Source organism: Megalops cyprinoides, chromosome 12 (genome assembly GCF_013368585.1).
Source record: "Megalops cyprinoides isolate fMegCyp1 chromosome 12, fMegCyp1.pri, whole genome shotgun sequence".
In the NCBI taxonomy this organism is placed as follows: Eukaryota; Metazoa; Chordata; class Actinopteri; order Elopiformes; family Megalopidae; genus Megalops; species Megalops cyprinoides.
This window is the reverse complement of record NC_050594.1, coordinates 1,570,236-1,588,618: the sequence shown is the minus strand read 5'-3', so window position 1 is coordinate 1,588,618 and position 18,383 is coordinate 1,570,236. Positions and strand designations below refer to the sequence as shown.

The 18,383-nt window shown below is 43.3% G+C and overlaps 1 protein-coding gene across 1 annotated transcript in view; it reads right to left on the bottom strand.

Annotated features, from left to right (window-relative positions):
* The window catches only part of prox1a (prospero homeobox 1a), a 37,414-nt gene extending 22,785 nt beyond the window's left edge, over positions 1-14,629 (bottom strand). The window contains exons 1-3 of the mRNA XM_036542694.1: positions 14,000-14,629; positions 9,046-10,842; positions 3,079-3,184 (exon numbers count right to left, since the gene is read on the bottom strand). Of these exons, the coding sequence (XP_036398587.1) occupies positions 3,079-3,184; positions 9,046-10,775 (1,836 nt within the window). The 5' untranslated portion in view covers positions 10,776-10,842; positions 14,000-14,629. The remainder of the gene's footprint in view (positions 1-3,078; positions 3,185-9,045; positions 10,843-13,999) is intronic.
* Positions 14,630-18,383: the final 3,754 nt, after the last annotated feature.

Below are 18,383 nucleotides of genomic sequence, written 5' to 3'. Positions count from 1 at the left end.
CAGTCCTACTGCGTGGCCCTCCAGGAAGAGGAGAAAAGACCAGCTACCACTGATACAGGTAGCAGGTGGGGATTTGTTTCTAGTGTATCTCCACCTTTAAGGCTCTGACGACACACAGGATATTTAAAAAGAGAGCAGGATTTTAGGATCTCACACTTGTTGAACATTCTTTCTTCAGAGTAAAGGATCTGTGAATGAGGTCACTTTACTGATCCTTATTTATTCATTATGATGTGGGCCATGGATGCAGCTGGTGATATTAGGACTGGCTGAAGATGGATTATTTAAATATCAGTGAGATAACTGTAGATGGGAAAGTGGAGGAGGACTCTATATATAATCACCAATATGGAAATGAGCCATATTAGGTCTCCCCCATGATCAAAAACTCCACCCCATTCTACTACTGCATTGGTACTGCCAAAGCACAGCTGACAGGACAGGATAAAACTATATCAAACTCTGCATAAACACGCAATTAACACTGGATGGGTCAATTTATACTAGGCCATTTCAGAGCCTACACAGTACAACCCACAAAAATGAGCCACTCCTATCCTAACCCGCATCTGGAAAAAATTCAGACAAACAAGAGAATCGAGAGATTACTTCACACCTCTGGCCCCTCTGAGCGGCAGCAGAAAAAAGGGACCGATCCATTATACTCTCTCTCAGATGCGTGGACTGTTCCGGCTTCCTGCTGAAGGGAGGGGGGGTTGTGGGGGGGTTCGGAGGGGACTGGGAGTTAATCTCCTCATTGCTACTGGCTGACTCCACACAATCAGCACTTGAAAACATCCCTTTGCCGCCGGAACTCAAAGTGAAACTCAGCTTTTTGGTCCCCCGCCTCGGAGCACTGTGCCATCAGCAGAAAAGCGTCTGACGGCACTTGAGTACCGGAGCGCCACGTTCATCAGTGTGAGGACCAGGCTAAGCGTGTAGCTCCCCGCCCTCACCCACACTGGCCACTGTCACCGGCCCCCGATTCTGCTGGCTTCCTAACCCCCTCACTGGGCCTGCTTTACTCCTGACCAGGAGGAGCCATTCTGGGCAAAACTCACTTTTTCCATTTCTTACCCAGCAAGATGAAGTTGGCAGCTACAGACACTGAAGGAAAGCACACAAGCACAAGCCATAAAAAAGCCACGCTGCTGAGGGTGATCTTCGGAGGCCACAAAGCAAAACAACACAACCACAGTGTGTCAACCACCCACCACAAACAGAGCCTCTGCCAGGGAATTCAGCCTCAAAAGATTATACACTGTTTATAATTGGGATATTACACCAAAACATTTAAAAAAACATTCATACATTCAAAAGAAACTGGGACTTCTATTTCTTACTATTTCCTTGGAAAGCAGTCTCAACACTCAGCTATTTAGAGCACCCTGTCATTTGAAATAAAGCTTCACAAAAAAGTGGACCTAACAAGACAGCTACTCATAAACAAAGACTGCCATTAAAATCGATTGTATAATTAGACTTCAATAGCTCATTAAAAACTTATACTGTGGTCTACATCAACAGTTGATTGATATACGATCATCTGGTCAAAAGGTAAAGACTTTTACTATCCAATTAGTGAGAGTTTAACAGCGAGCATTTTAAACAGTTGCCAACTCAACCCATTTCCCACGCTAATAATTATCAGTTAGCATCCAGTCAGCAGTGCATTGCTCCAAACATGTCTTAAAACAGTAATTCCCATGCCTTCTCATGAGTTATTCAACTCTAATTAGTTGGTAATTTATGCTTAATTCCCGCACATGCATCCTGGTTGATCCTGCAAACACAAGCCCCTCCATTGTGTTTCTATGCAGGGGCAGTCAGAGGAGAAAAATAATCCCAGCAGTCTGACCTTGTTTCAGGATGTGACCATGTGAATTCAGCAGAATGCTTAAAAAGACAGGATGGTCGCAATAAACCCTGCGTTTTTTTATTCAAGACTTTCTCAGGAAGGTGCACACATTGCCTCCCAGCCATTTTATTATGCATCTGAGTTCTAGGGAACACTGACAATGGTATAAACTCTGGCAACGGTCAGCCTCCCTCCCGCAGAGGGAGACGAGTTTCAATTCATCTGGGTGTTAGGAAATGCTGGGGAAACATTTCTTACAAGTGATAAGTGTGTTTAAATGAGACCAAGGCCTCAATTTACCTGCCTTTCCAGTGACAAATTTAAGCAGAAGAAAAGAAGAATTTTTTTTTTTCATTAATTTCAGGGAGTGCCGAACCGGCAGCCTTGTGCCAGCAGTGAGGATTCTGATTCGGTGTGTTAAAGATCTGGAGGCGCCAAGGCGGTAGCCGGTTACCGTGGAGGAGTTTGGTGTTTCCCGTGGCAGAGCAGGTACACTTAACCACCCCGGTGCCAACTGGCATCCCGCCGTGGTTCGGGGGGGTGGGGTGTGATGTCATGGCGGGCACGAGGGTTCCCCGCGGGCTGGGAGGGGCAGCTTGGAGCTAGAACCCCATGCCCCTCATTTGAATAATGTGGCCTGAATCTGTCACATTAGCTGTCCTCCTTATGCTCACTGTACGCGGCAGCAGCCACTAATGGAGACACAATCAGCCCCATTGTTTTGTTTGTGTTGTTGCAGTTTGTTTTGTCCCCCCCCCCCCCCCCCCTTCCACCCCAGGCTGGCAGTTTACGAGGAGCATTTCTCAACATTTTAGACTTTCGCTCGCTGCTAAGACAAAAAGGCGCTTAAATGTGCATATGCCATTCTAAGCAGCGTGGCATATGGTCCTGCAAGACAATGAAGTCAGGGAGTTTTTTTCCCCTCTCTCATCGTTTAAGTGAAAGTGCGAGCCAACTTTCAGTTAGTCTACTCTTCAGTTAAGCCTCCCCATCTGAGCGTAGACCCAGGGCAGTCATCTTACTTGGAAAAGACAAGCCAGCTGCTCTGAACTCACGCAAACTGAAAGGAGGTTTCCCCCTCTCATTGTTTAAGTGAAAGTGTGAGCCAACTCCCCAGCTGAGTGTACACTCAGGACAGCCATCTTGCTTGGAACGCATGCAGACAAAGGTAACAGTCACACTACCAAGGAAAGAACATGGCAAGCGGTCACATGGCTCACCTTGACATCGGAGAAGAACATCTTCAGCATGTTGGAGCTGGGGTATCTGGTGTAGAAGAACATCAGCTTGGCCTTCTTTAAGTGATTTGGTGACAGTCCTTCCTGAATTTGGAAAGGTTTAGGTCAAGGAAATAAAGAAACCGCAAAAAAGTGATCCATATCTGTCAGGATGAAATGAATGTCAATGAATGCAAGAGAGAGGAAACTTTCTTCAGATGTCAATCTCTGGCATGACGTTTCACAGTGAGTCATTGAAATCAGGTTGGACATGAATAATGCCATCTTATTTTTGCTGTTATAAGTGTTAAAAAAAGGTTGCTGCGACACACAGCTACACAAGTCAAAATAAAGACCTAGCCCTCCTGAATAAGCCATTTAAAGCAACAGCTGCTCTCTAAACAATTATTGGTAATTTTCATGAAAAATGATCATTTTGCAGGTATATCCAATTAGGCCTTGAAATTAACTTAATTTAATTCAAGTTTTCAATGAGAACACGCAAATACAGGGAAAATGTTAAGTGTTAATGTTAAGTGCACACAACGTTTTAAATTCTAAGGTGCTAATAATGTTTTAAATTCTAAGATTCTAATAAGGTTTCCGTTGCACAATCTGGTGTATTTATCACAGGTTAACAGGAATCTAATATGGCATGTTATGCTTCCCCCAATATCACAGATTTTGTTCCAGTAATGAACAGGCCTTTGGGGAAGGAATTTGGGGCCAGTCGATGCGCAGGGGGAATCTCTGATCAATAAACGGCCAGTTACTCGAATAAAAGCGCTGTTCATCAGGAAATGGTGCTGCCCTCCAGTTCTGCAAACAGAAGCTGCTAAGGACTGTCCCAGGAGAAAGTCAAGCTAACCGGAGCGATCCAGCCACTCCAATTACCCCCCCCCCCCCCCCCCCAGCTGCCTGGCACGGCCGCACGCTGCCAGTTAGGCCGGCTTTGGCCACATCTGTGCCGCAGCCCAGCTTTGCCATTTCGTCGGCAAATTAACGGCTTTATAATTTATCAGAAATGAAGATGCATGTGGGGGGAAAATCAATGCAGCCCCAAGGTCAATTAAGGAGGATCGCTGCAGAAGGCCGGGCAGCCCGATCACGCACCTACGCGCTAAGGAGTACCACAGACACGCATTCGGTGCGTATCTGCAGTTTCGGCGTTTTTCTTGCTTTTGTCATAAGATAATTACCGCACTGCTTAATAAGGCTGAGAACACCAGCTGTTAAGAGGCACACGGATAAAACATGCTCACATTTGCCAAATAATGTTTTTTTTAATCATATTTACTACGTTTTGATCATTTTTTGTAAATTAACTGACCATATTTCATAATAAAATTTAAAACTGAAACAACTACATTTCATAATAAAATTTAAAACTGAAAAAAATTCATAATAATAAATCCATTTTGTTATCTCCTACTCCTGCTGCTCTGGGTGTACGTCAGCGGCGGAGAGGAGGGAAGGAGCCGTCTCTCTCTCGAACGGCACAGCGACTCATGAATGCGTTCTTTGTGACGACGAGGATGAGAACTCCTGATTGACATGCTCCCAGTGCCAGGAGAGGAGACATGAAAGAACCCTGGGTGACCTCCATTAGTGTGATGGGGAAGACTAAAAGATCACTACTGGCTCCTCCCTGCCATCTGTCATAACGCATACATGGAATAACAGCACTGGCAAAACGGGAGGAAAGAGGGAGATTTTATAACTGTTACATAACTGTGCATTAAGTGTTTCCTTGCCAAGAAAATCATTATAAAACATTAGAATTAATACAATAAAAAGTAGCATTAATTTTTTGTGTTTTATAAAAAGTGATTGATGTCTCTTAAGATGGCTGGGAGAACACAGGTTTGGTTCCCAAACCTCTCCTGGAAGCATCCAAGCCGTTCCTTGGACAGTTTCAGTCCATATTCTGCCCAGACTTTCAAGATGTGCTGTTAAAGCTGTCAAAGAATTGTGAAGAAACTGGGCAAGTCAGAAAAGGCAGTGGAATACCCAAAAGCCATCTGCGTCTGATGAGCAGGACTTAGAGGTCACTTCCTCGAGGGACAGAAGGAACTCCAGTGAAGTGCTTGCTCAGCATCTGGCCCCAAAGTTCACACTTCCACTGTGAGAAGTCGTCTTTTAAGAAATGGTCTAGCAGGGCGTGTTGCAGCTAAGAAACCATCCTTGCAGAAAAGCAACAAGCAGAGGGGATTGCAGTGTGCAAAACACCATAAAGCATGGAACGGCAACCAGTGGCAAAAGTGGAAGAAAAAAATAATTTAAACAAAATTTTTGTTACACTTCTTTTTCTCAGGTGGCCTAAAATGTTTGCATACTACTTATATATTAGAGAGCAAGAAGGAGTGAGAGTAGAGAGGGAGTGAGAGTAGAGAGAGAGAGAGAGAGAGAGAGAGAGAGAGAGAGAGAGAGAGAGAGAGAGAGAGAGGGAAACAAGCCATCTTCCTCTGAACAGTCAATCATGTTGAAAGATTGATTTTCCCTCCTGCAATACTGTTTTAAATACTATAAATATATTACATATAATTGAGAGGACCAGGTCAGGAGGCAGGTAATGGTGGTATGCCCCTGTCAGCTTCTTAATAAAATTAATTACACAGATATGCTCTTTTCAAATTACAGTGCCAATCTAAGAAATTTTCGCATTAGCACCTTGATTCAGTGCTAAATCTCTTTAAAGCTTTGCTGCAGCCGCTGTGGTCATTCCACAGAATTCGTGCCACTTCTATTTGGATGTCCTTTGTTTTTTTCCGCCTTGTTAAAATCATTGATCTTTATTTTGACATCCCCTTCCTCCAAAAATGACAAACATTACAACCACATTGTTTTTTCAGCCTCCGGTTTCGAAGCATGAAAATCCAAATCTATCCCACAGAGCGTCCAGCTTCATGCAAAAGCAGCATGCTATGCATCTCTACATAACCCTGGCGAAACGAACACAGTCATCTGACTGGGCTAAATAAATGCACTTTCACCATAAGGGTCTTGTTTTACTTGTGTTCTGTGAAATAAGACGACAGTTCATAGTTTGTTTGCACCCCAAAATTCAGTGAGAAGTTTACAGTAAAATAATTCACTAAACTGTGGTCAGGTGTTTACAAGAAAATACTTAACTTAATTAGCAGTTAAGTATTTAGTAAACAGATTAGATAATTTAGCTGTTAAAAGCAGGTACATTTTAATCATTGTACCGCCTTCTGTTGTAAGGAGACCTCACTGCCAAGACAGCCTGACCTGGGTGCATATGCATGCACAAAAACACAACCCAGACCCAGAAAACAGGCCGCTACTGGGAAAACACCCTCACTCATATTCAAGGCCAGTAAAGGATATCATAAAAAATACTAATATTCAGGAGTCTAGCGAAATGGAGAGGATGCTGGGTGACGCCTGTGAGGGGGGGTGGGGGGTGTTGAAAATGTGTGATTGCCCCCCCCATCCATCGCCATGGCCAGATGAATTCAGCACACGTCACGTAAGGCAGACAATAACTACTGAAACTTGAGCCCACTGCCAGGTGTAAGGGAAAAGAGGGAAAAAAACAGAAGGATGATAAATCCATAAATTAATGTGTGGACATCTGCTCAGAACATAAAAGATTAGAGGAAACCGCGCACCACAGCTGAATCTTACGCCCTGTTCAAAAGAGCTGAAAATCTGTGCCAATGTCTGATCACAGAAGCTAATTTTCCCAAAACCTACAAGTTACTCATGAGGCGAGGTACGCTAGGACTGTATGAACAAAAAGACAAACGTTTCTGTAGTGTTTCCGAGGCTAGAGGTAAGACGTAGGCATAAGAATTAACACAGAGGCAGCTCTTTCCACTCTAAAATAAAAAAAGTACATATCTATGGAGGTCAGCTCTCTAACAACCTCAAACAGCAGTTTTTTCCCCAAAGTCCTTATCAAACAAAACGTCCTTTAACACTGCCTATGGTCCATGCTCACCAGCAGAGGTGAGGGGACTTCTTTTGTGCATCTGTGAACAAGACCTTCCCTCTAATCTACTGGAAATGCAAAGTGCCCTCACCTGCTCCCAAGTTGTGGATGGATATGGTGCAGGAGCTGTGGACAGACTTTCTGTATGCAAATGTCCCGGGGGACTGAACAAGCCTATTTTTCTTGAGATGCAAAGAGGGCGAATGACGAGGAGAGGTCACTCTGCCGGGGGGACAAACACAATCAACTGTCTGTTTCTTCAGCCATTTGAATAAAACTTAAACGGCTTCATTTGCAAATATGGAGACACTGATATAGCTGAACTACAGTGTAAACTGCAGAACAGTGGCTTCTTAATAATGAAACAATGAGGTTAACTCTTTCAGCATTAGCTGGGGTCACAATGCTCTTTTTCCTTTCCATTTCATACTATTTTTTTTTACTTTATTTCTATGACACTATTTCACACTGCCTAAAAGTACACAGAAAACCCAGTAACGATACTATATATCTACAAAATACAATATTGCCATTGGAGGAAAGTTGGTGATCAATATCAAATATTTAGCACACCTCTTTGCACTTTCAGAACATTATTATTATTATTATATTGAAGCATAAATATTTCTATCATACAATCACAGAATTATCCCCGAGAGTAAAATTTTGTTTATATGAATTTAAAAAACTGTATAACTCAAACCATATGTTATCATAAATCTTGCTAAATTAATCTTGCATGTATTGATAATAAAAGGCATTTTGCAGCTGGAAGAAAGATCTGTTGTTTTTTCGCTTAAATTCTCTACTTTTAAACTTCAAACAGAAGCTCAGAGCGGAGAAAGCAGATGCATCTGGAAGGGTGAAAATACAAGACAAGAGAACTGAATGAAAGACAAACAGCTACCTGCAAACACCTGTTAGCGCCAGCTTCAAAGAAAAAAAAAATTCAGCTGCCAGGCAACAGTGAGCGGTGTCACATGCACTTCCGGCTGTCAATAAATCTTTATAAGAACACGGGAACACGACTCCAGTTTTTCATTTTATAACACGACGAGAAAAAATGAAGGGTGACAAGACGAGGGCTCTCTTTTAGTGCGCCGTGGCGCCTTCTGTAAATACACGCAGTGCGTAAGAAAAAGGGCCTGAAGTGAACCCTTCCTCAGTCAGCAGTCCTGTCCTTTTACCCTGGCAGGGTACGGTAATACCCACAGCACTATAGTACACCGACTGTGACTGAAAATTAAGGCTTATGGGCGGCTCTTCTGCAGAGTGCTGCTTCGCGCAATCCCTAATAGATCTTCACAATGATCAGCTTTTCATGTTCCTCCAAGATGAATCACTACGTACAAAAAAACCTATCCTCTTACAAAGAAAGATTTTTTTTTTCTCCTCTGTTCAAATGCAAGTTTTTTTAAGTCCTCTTAGCTAAGGAAGCCACTTGTTATTTTACCTCCTGGCTTTGAAATATGATTTGCTTTGAGCGCTTATGTACAAAGTATTAACGTGTGTAGTGATGAAAGGGGCTTCATTGCGCAGGCCTCTGCCGGTACCAGCGGGCTGCATGGGGCCTTTCAGTGTGTCTCCCTCCAGCCCCCACTTAAAAGCTTCAAACCAGGGGTCTCTTTTTAATCTTCACAGTGCTGGGAGAACACACGGGTTAAAGATGAGCTAATTAATGGAGATTAATTGAAATTAAGCATCTCTTTGCTGCAAGACATCTAGCAGGCCCCTGTAATCCAGAAGTGTGTGACAAGGATCGTAATTAACACCGCATCAGGTAATCGAGTAGTGAGCTTCAACGCCCCGAGGGGATCTGTGAAGTATTTCGACTGTCACGCAAGACCCTTTCCATCTCGGCGTTTATCACTAATAAGCACACACATGCAGGGGGGGGATAAAGGGACAACAATAAACAACATCTTCAGAAAGAGAATAAATAAAGCACGGAGACACACATCACAAAGCGACACACTATGAATAATCCACTGTGTTTTTTTTAAAAAAAGGATATTGTACTTCCTGAGTACGGTGAGATCTCGGACATGTCCTGAAGGTCTCCGCACTCTGACTTGATTAGGGACAAGGACAGGCCCTCGGTGCCACCCGGGTGCGAAGGGGAGCAGGACCGGTGGTGGTTCAGGTGATTGGAGGACATCTTGGTCCGAAGGCTGGCGGTCTCCCTGGACAGGTCCAGAGACTCCGGCGAGGACCTGTCTTTGCCAGGATAGGCGCCCGAGGGGGTGCCCAAAGGGTTCTGGAAAGGGTAGCCCATGAGAGGGAGGGGGAAAGGGTGCCTGAAGGAGGGTGGGCTGAAGCCCATGGTGGCAGAGAGGGGGGAGGGGTGCAGGGAGGGGTGGTGGTGGCTCCCGGGAGGGGGCAGGGAGGATGACTGGTCTGCAGAGTTCTTTCTGACCACCAGGGGCAGCGCCTCGGTTTGGTCGTTGGAGCTGGGCACCGGCATGCCCCCAAAGGAGTCCAGGGGGTTGGGGATGATGACGTCACCGAAGCACTGCAGCCTCTGATTGGCCGTGTGGAAGTTGGGATTCTCCCCGTTGACGGTGAAGCGGTCCTGCGGCATCGGGAGGGGCGGGAACACCTGGGGGACCGGGCGTGGCGGCTTGGCGAACACCTTGACCACGGTGTCCACCACCTGCGACATGGCGGTGTTCAGCTCCTGCTTCAGTGTCTCGGCCAGCTGCTTCCCCTCGGCATGCATCGAGGGTGGGGCCTGGCCCTTGCCCCGGGGGCCGTCCCGCTTGGGCTTGCCCCCCTCCGCCATCAGGGTCTGCTCCCGGATCAGGGCGCGCGCCCGGTCCAGGAAGTGGGTGGGGTCCAGGTCGGACATCTCGTTGTCGGAGCGGTCGGGGGCGGAGTCGTGCGCCCGCTGCTCTGGGTCGGAGCGCATGCTGCCCTCTGACAGGTTGCCCTCCTCGTCGTTCTCCGAGTCGGTGCTGTCGTAGATCTGGTAGAACTTCTCCTGCAGCTGCCGCAGCTGCTTCTGCATGTCCTCCAGCTGCAGCTTCAGCTGCCGCCGCTCCTCCTGCTTCTGCTCCTTGCGGGCCGACACCAGCTGCTGGAAGCTCTGCTGCTGCTGCTGGGGCAGCTTCTGCTTGCGCTTGTTCTCGCGGTAGCTGTCGCGGGGGCTGGCGGGCGGCACGGCGCCCTCTCGCTCGCCCTCGCCCGCCCGCAGCGTCACGCTGGGCGAGTGGCTCATGCCGCGGATGATGTTCTCCACGCGGGCGCGCTTGGCCCGCAGGTGCTCGTCGCTCAGCCGCTCCACGTCGAACTGGCCGAGGGCGGGCCGGCCGAAGGGCGAGGGGCACTCTCGCGGGCTCTCGCGGGACGAGTTGCTGCAGGCGTCCTCCTGGTGGAGCTCGGAGCCCGCGCCGGACAGCCCGCCGCCGGGGAAGCCCGGCTCAGCGCCGCCGTTTTTGGTCATGTTGTTTTTCAGCAGCTGGGAGATGATGGTGGCTCCCGGGAAGGGCATCATGGCCTCCTCGTACGAGTTGGCCCTCTTCAGCAGCTTGCGGAGCACGTTGGACTTCTCCCCGTCCGCGTGCTGCACCACCGAACAGTCCACATCCTGCTCGGAGCCGTGGGGATTCATGGCACACAACAGGCTTGCGTTCGCTCGGGCGAAGACCACCGACGCTGTCCCTACGGTCCTTTTAACTCCAATGTCAACTCTTCTTCTCTTGGGTTGTCTGCTTAGGAGGGCTGCGCTCTCATGGTCAGGCATCACTGGCCTGTTATTCTGCCATCTTTACAGGCCTGCCAGTGGGGCACAGCTCCACAACCCTGCGACCCTGGCCAACAGAACAAAACGATTGATGAATTTTCCTTTGAATTTCCTTTAAGTTTTCTGACCTCAATCCTGAGTCAAACATTACACTGCCCAACTGCTGGAATTTACTGCATATAGCAATTACTGAAATTTATCATTAGTTTTGGCTGAAATAAAAAAAAAAACAAGATATCTAAACCCAAAGTAGTTAATTGTGGATTCTGAAAAATCAAAATATTGCCTCACAAGAAAATGTAATTTCACGGCAGACGTGTAAACCGCCCCCGTTTACCTTGAGGAACACAGACAATTATTCCAAATGCCTTTTACAAGAAAATTTTACATTCTGGGGGAGTGTCGGAACAGAACGGCACAATGTCTCAATGAATGAAACTCATAAAATAAGACTTCACATCACACAATCAGTCTGCTTTGCAGCCTCCGCTGAAGCCCTTATTGCTGTTTCCAGTCCCTGTTTCAACATGCAGCGCTGCGTATCAGGTCAACACAGCGAAACACTGCATACTATTATGGCATTAATTGAATCCTGTCCCCATTTCTGTGACTGAGGTCCTTTAATGAACCTCGGGGACAATGTAACACCAGAATAAAAGGAAGATAAATTCCCATTAAAAACGGTTTAATAAAATAAAAGTTTTCACAACATTAAATACACATATTCAGTATCTGTCAGTTAAACATGTAAAAGAAAAAAAATCCAGAAGAATGGAGGTTCATTGTGAAAGTTAATTAAAATCCTACACAATATGTCTTGCATTAATTGGACAAAATACATAAAGTGTGTCTGTAAATGGTAAAGCTGACCTTTCAAAGGTAGCACAGAGTGGCCACAGCAATGTAAACAAGGTGAAAATATGCTTCCCAAAGCCTTCAAGCTGTAGTTTTTCTGCCCAAATTAAGGGGCACAAATTCTGCATGTGAAGAAGCTTCACAAATTTGGGCCACGGAAAATGTTACTGCAGAATAAAGGAAAAAATATCCACCGATGACCTTTGTCAAGATGTTGGACTTTGCATCCACCTCACAAACTCTTTCCCCATAATAAGGGGAGAGTCTGCCATGGACAGTCTGCTTCTGTACCCTCTACCACTTTGGGTTCACCTCTGGGGGGGGAAAAATGTTTTCTGAATGACATATTCACTATGGCCCATTTTACAGAGGAGGTGAACATGTATATGCTCCTAATTTCAGACTGTAATATTTTAAATACTTTTTCCTCACGGTTCCAAAATGTAGTGATATTTCAGACTAAAAACAGCAAGGGTCACATAAGTTAGTCTCCCAAAACCATTTTAATCGTAAAGCCCAGCAGGGCCAGTGGCTCAAAACGAAGACATTTCAAACGTGTTTGAAACGTTTCCTGTGCACCCTGATATCGTTACATTAAATGAGTCCTGCAGTGGTCATTAGCATCCATTCTGAGTCGCTTTGAATTTTACAGTTCTGTGACACAGGAAAACTGTGAATGAGCATGAAATGGTATATGGACTTTGAGGAAAAAAGCTAGAGCAAGGCTGTTATGTATACTACACATCATATAGGGAAACCATCAGATTAGGACACATTGTAGAGACTGTATTACAATGCACTTTATGTCAAAACTAACTGCTGAAAAAACACCTGCATCACACCCTGTATTGCTCACCTTCAGGTCAGAGGTAAACTACCTGATTAGTTAAAATAAAACTGCATGTTTGTAGGGACATTCCAAATACAGTACTGTCACAGATGTTCCATTTCCCAAAATACAGCTGAGATATAATTTAATTATCTGGAAAAAAAACTGTGCACTGAGTTATGTAGCTATGTACACTTCCAGTCTTTGAAGTGTGAGAGAGAGCAGAATGAGCGGATTACTTCCTCAATTTAATTTAGCGTTGAAGGGCAATCCCAGAAAACTATAGACAGCGGGCAAATCCAAGAGATCTCGCCCTGATCTTATAACTAAAGGTGACCGGGTCATTCTTTAACACCTCATACCACTGGCGTTCAAGCACTGTAAAAACGAGGTGTGAGATATGAAAGAGTCGCACGGCGCTTGAAAATTAAAACCGACAACATAATAGGTTGAACAAACTGTTTATATAATTCGCTAGACTAAACGTATTATTGTTATGAACACATTTTATTAAACACGAAAAACAGTGCTCGAAGATGATCCAAAACAACGAATGTCCAGATACGTGTCTTTATGAATCCCAATTATCCAAACTCAAAAGCTCTAACACAGCAGAGGTGCTCAGTATGAGGGACAGCACTTTAAAGTAACGTGTGTGTGTGTACTGGCAAACACACCTGTCTCCTATTTCTCTCGTGCACCATATTGAAAGAAATATCAGAATCTTTGAAGTCGTAAAGCCCAAGTTCTTCATTATGCGCTTCACAGAAATAAACTAATGAAAAGCTGAAATAAAATGTAATTAAAGAGAACCCCGACCAATTACTGAATCTGTACACACTACGAAGAAAGGGAGATTGTGAAGTGGTGAAGAAGTGAAACATATCACCGGTAAATAGCCCTTAATACCACTCTATAAGCGAAAAAACAGCGTTAGCATCCAGTGCGTGTGGATTCACACTTTCGAACGGTAAACGCGGTGGGAGAGGGGGTATAGAGGCGACCGTAGACCGTCGCACTTCGGCAACCCGTTTGAACACCTTGCGCTCCCAGCTTTAAAATCGGTCCGATTTGTGTTCCGTACCCAACCAACCAACACACGTAAAGGTTTCAGGGGAAACCCTTAATTCGACAGATTTCATCACTACATCAAAGTAAACTTCCAAGCAGGCACACGGATTACATAAGCGACATTACTGTCTATAAGACAGTACGGATAGTGACATGAAAGTACAAAACGAGGAGCAGGTTCGCGAAAGTCGAATGTACATAAAAAAACCCCACGGTGGCAAAACCAAGGAGAAGTAAACAAGCAAATAGCAATCAAATCCGATAAGATAAGAAAATAACTGATATAAGACAAAGAACGTGCTAATACAAAGCCTATAATACAGGTGCTGCCTACACAGATTTACTTTAACTCACTGGTTAACCATTTCCATGAAATTCAATACAAACGGACTTACAAAAGAGACAAACAACGTGAGTAAAGTTGGTGAAACTAGCGAAAGATTAAAAAGGATGATATCACTTTACTTACTTAGTGGTAAAGCCGTATCCCTCTCGATGAAAAGAAAACCGTGGAAAAAAAACTCTTCAAGAATAGGTTATGGAAATCCTAATGGTAAAATAAATAAATATTACGATGTGGCCTAATAAAGTCAATTAACTGGTGAAAAGAAATTTAGCAATTCGGGTATTTTCTAGAGCGTTTTTTCTTCCCCAGGACCGCAAGCGATTCGAAAGAGAGAAAATACACGGGAGCTATCTGAGGACAAGGTTACTTACTCCGCAGATGAGAGGAAATTGAGCTTCTTTGCTATAATGAAAGAGAGAACACAGAGAGGGCTTCTCGCCTGGTGATGAATATTGTAATTTCTCGGGGCAGGCGAGAGTGATGAGCGTGAGAGAAGAGCGCTCTTTTGCGCCGCTCCACTTTCTGGGTTGAGATTGTGTTCGTGTGCGAGGCGCGCTCGGCAGTGCTGGAGCTCTCTCCCACCAACAAGATTCACTTTAAGACGCAGCTGAAGGAAACAGGAAGACGGCGCGTCATGCCCATCGTGATGTAACGTTTGCACCTACCAATAAGAGCTGTCCGCTGCATTTAGAGGAATACAAAACACCGAACTTCACGGACCAGAAAGAAAGGCTGCTAACAAACAAAAATGGGCTTTCAACACCTTCCCAGAAATCAGCGAGTGAAGCTGGGGGACGTGTAAGGAGACAGATTTACGAGTCTCGTTGATTAATTTAATTTTTTTATTTATGTATTTAATTATTACGAAAGCTACTATCTGAAAACAAGGCATACGAATATAGATGTACAATTTTGCACAAAATTGATATAAATGGATGTTTGGTATGGAAGCTTACGGCATCTTTTTTTTTTTTTTTTTTTTTTTTTTTTTACAGATACACCACATTGATCTTATGGTGATGTGTTTACAATCATAAACTGTGTTATGCCAACAAAGAAAAAACATAAGTGTTAAGATGTGAAGCACAGTGCAGTTTAATCTCAGCGGCTGATGATATGATACGCATTCAAAAAGTAAATACATTATATCATCAGATTTGCACGCAATATCTTGACATGACATATCTTGACAAGTATTACACGAAAAAAGTCGTTTCGGATTGTATGCTCTTGTGGTGACAAGTATAACACAACTTGTCGTCTTTTAAACGTTTTTGTCCATATATAATTAAGGCATTTTTTTTCCTTTTGACTGTCTTAAATAAAATGAAAACGTTTACAATTTCAAAATAATTGTAGGTGTAGTTATGGGGGGAGTCGTTTTAATTTTGTAAATATAGAAAATACGCCTGGCCACATTTTGGCTCTGTAATGCTGTGTCCGGGCGTGAGACACCGACGCGATGTAATGATGATACTCCGGTGAGCGCAGGAACTTTAGCGCCAAGACGCACGAAGGAAGAGGGCCGTAACTGCGGACGTCATCGCAAATTAGACTTCCTTCAGATATCGGATCTTAAGGGTTACTAACAGTGCATTTCAGCGAAAAAAATACGGTTTAAATGTGATCCAGAAAAAAAATAACTTCCATTAATTAGACGTGTTTCCACGTGCAGTGCTATCGATAAAAGCGACCAAAGCGGAAAGTAGAATAAATTCTCAAAAGCCGCTTAACCAATTACTTTACATTTGGTGCAGCGCTTCTGAAAATTACGTCGTGCACTTGGTAACCTAAACAAAACTGACTCCTGGTTTTCATTAAACTGTTATTATTTAACAATAACTGCACTTCTCTGTTATATTTCACGAGAGAAATAACTTCAGTCTTGCAGAAATTAATAAGTTTACTCATTGCTACGGGCTTTTGGAACGGTAATTGATTAATAAGGGTTAATAAGGCTGCAAATGAACATAACTCGCTCACAAAATTGTAATAATTACAGATACAGATAAACTGGGACCAGTGTTGTAATTTATTCAATGTACCTGGCTGTTAAAGATGCAAATTCCTTCTTATTGTCTATTATTTTTTTTATTATGAATTACATTTTAAGTTGTTTCTATTATAATCAGACGCTGAATTGGCGTCGGATCCCTTGATCGTCATTGGAATGCCTCGAAACTACCCAACCACGATAAAGCCGTTTCAGACTATTCCAACGCAATCAACAGTCGCAGTAATTAATTAAATAACTGAAAATTAATTGAAGGAGAATTTCAGTCTCTTAAACTTTGTTTTAATTCATGCTAACTGCAGCTGCAGAATGCTCCCAACTTCTCTCTTTATTTTACTTGTGGATATTTTCATAACTATCAATGTATTAACAAATGAATGCATTAGACAACCGATGCAGTAAATGTATACGTTTTATGGCAATTTCAAAAACAAAATCTGTTAAATGACATGAGAAAGAAAAAATATTTACCAATATTGCAGAATCTGTTTAGATCATCAGATTCGTTATGCCAATAAACGAAGCGTTTTCTATTTTCTCCCTGTAAATATTAAGATAAGCATGTTTAAAAAGAAAAAGTGTAGTATTTTTTAGCACCAAAGTTATTTGGTAAAAAATAATCAGCAAAAATGGTATATCGGTTTGCAACGTCAATACTCTCGAAGCATACACGCAAGATATATCAATTTATTTTGTTCATTCAATTCTTTGAACAGCAGCGCTAATTTGGATTATGAATTGCAATCACGTATCGTGTAATTGTAAGGATGCATATTCAAACGTTTTATGTTGAATTAATCAAATGAAAAATCATATATCATTAAAGCGCATTACCCAAAATATATCAATATATTTTTAAATATTAAGAAACCGGTAGACGTTACATTAAACGTATTTTGGCGACACATATAGTAGCCAGAAAACTTTTGGTGATCGTTTTAACACTCTTTGATGTGAAAAAAACTCCCATGTTTGAACAGCAGACTCTTACAGAAACAGTCTCTCATTCAACATCGCTAATAGGCGTCCAAAAAGTGTGAAATCGGATAATGGCGTGAGGTTCCATAACGAAATCTATGTCCACAGATCTGTCTTTCTTTCTCTTCCTTTCTTTAAAATTTCTTGAATTTCTGTTAAATTATGGAAAAATATTAGAAAGTCATGTACACTTACAACTTAAATTAGTACACCTATTAATGGTTATCTATGTTCATTTCTCCAGTATCCTGTATGATTTAGATCAATATGCACTCATTTTTAGTATATTGACCTAAGCAACGAACAACTTGACCCGTGTAACTTACGAGGACCTGATATTAGTTATTTCATGAAACCATGAGTACAAACCGGTAATTAACCGATTCCCCCTGTGGTTATAGCTCGAAGTAACGATATATGTATATCAGAGTGATAAGTGAGCTCGTAACTGGAATAACACAGACACGTTGATGATGATATGCCACAAAATGATAGAGTAGCATAGCATTTTGATATCATAATGTTTTCTTCAACTAGACAATCTTGTCAGCAGGTTGTAACCACACGTCATCTCGGGATAACGAGATAATCGTAGTTTCGCTAAACTAACGTGACAAGTTGTCATGTGAATTCTTTCAGCTTGTTAGCGTCTGATTGGGGGGGGGGGGGGGGGGGGGGGGGTTGCCTTCCTCTTCTTTTGTGTTCTTATCTTTCCTTTGATTTTTTAGTTCCTCTGCCTTTCAGACTTCCTCTTATAGGCCTATGTTGCTGAAACTACACAGTTGCGTGTTTTTAGTGCGGTGTCTTCAACCATTTTTCACCCTGTGTCTCCTCTCAAAAAGCCAGCTCTCGCCTTCTGCATCTACAGAGAAATGCGACCTCGTGTTTATGAGATAACGGAATTTATCTGAGCGTTCTTAATGGCAGTCTTACGCTCCCCTTTTTCTCTCAGTTACAGGCAGTGCCAAAAAGGAAAGGCGAGTCACCCTGTCAGTTTCCATGTCGCAAGCAAGTGTTTTTGAGGATGAATAAATTGCTAGGAAGTCAGAAATTTCGGTGTCAGGAATTTCTTTTCCAAAACAGGTGTTCCAACTTACTTTGTAACGTGAGCGGTCAAGTCAGCATCATCCCCCCGAGGCGCGATTGGCGCGTAGGCCAAGTGGAAAACACATTACAACATTAAAGGAATATTGTTTAGAAAAGGAAGACTCTGCTGAGGTGTAGAGGAAGCCTGTTTATTAACACTGCCACCTCTTATCTCCAGATGGATAACCCTTCAATATTTCATTTCATATAGACTTGTGTGGGCTGTCACCACCTCCATGCCAGTTACCGATAAGACAGCAAGGCGGAGCTTCGAAACTAAGAGATAATTTGTCTAATATACGCCCCGTGTCTAATTTTAAGGTATTTTAGGAACTGTGTGGGAAATAATGATAAACACAAATGGTTTTCTGTGGCATATTAATAACATGATACTAATTATTAAATATGCCGCCTAAAAATGACCGTTTC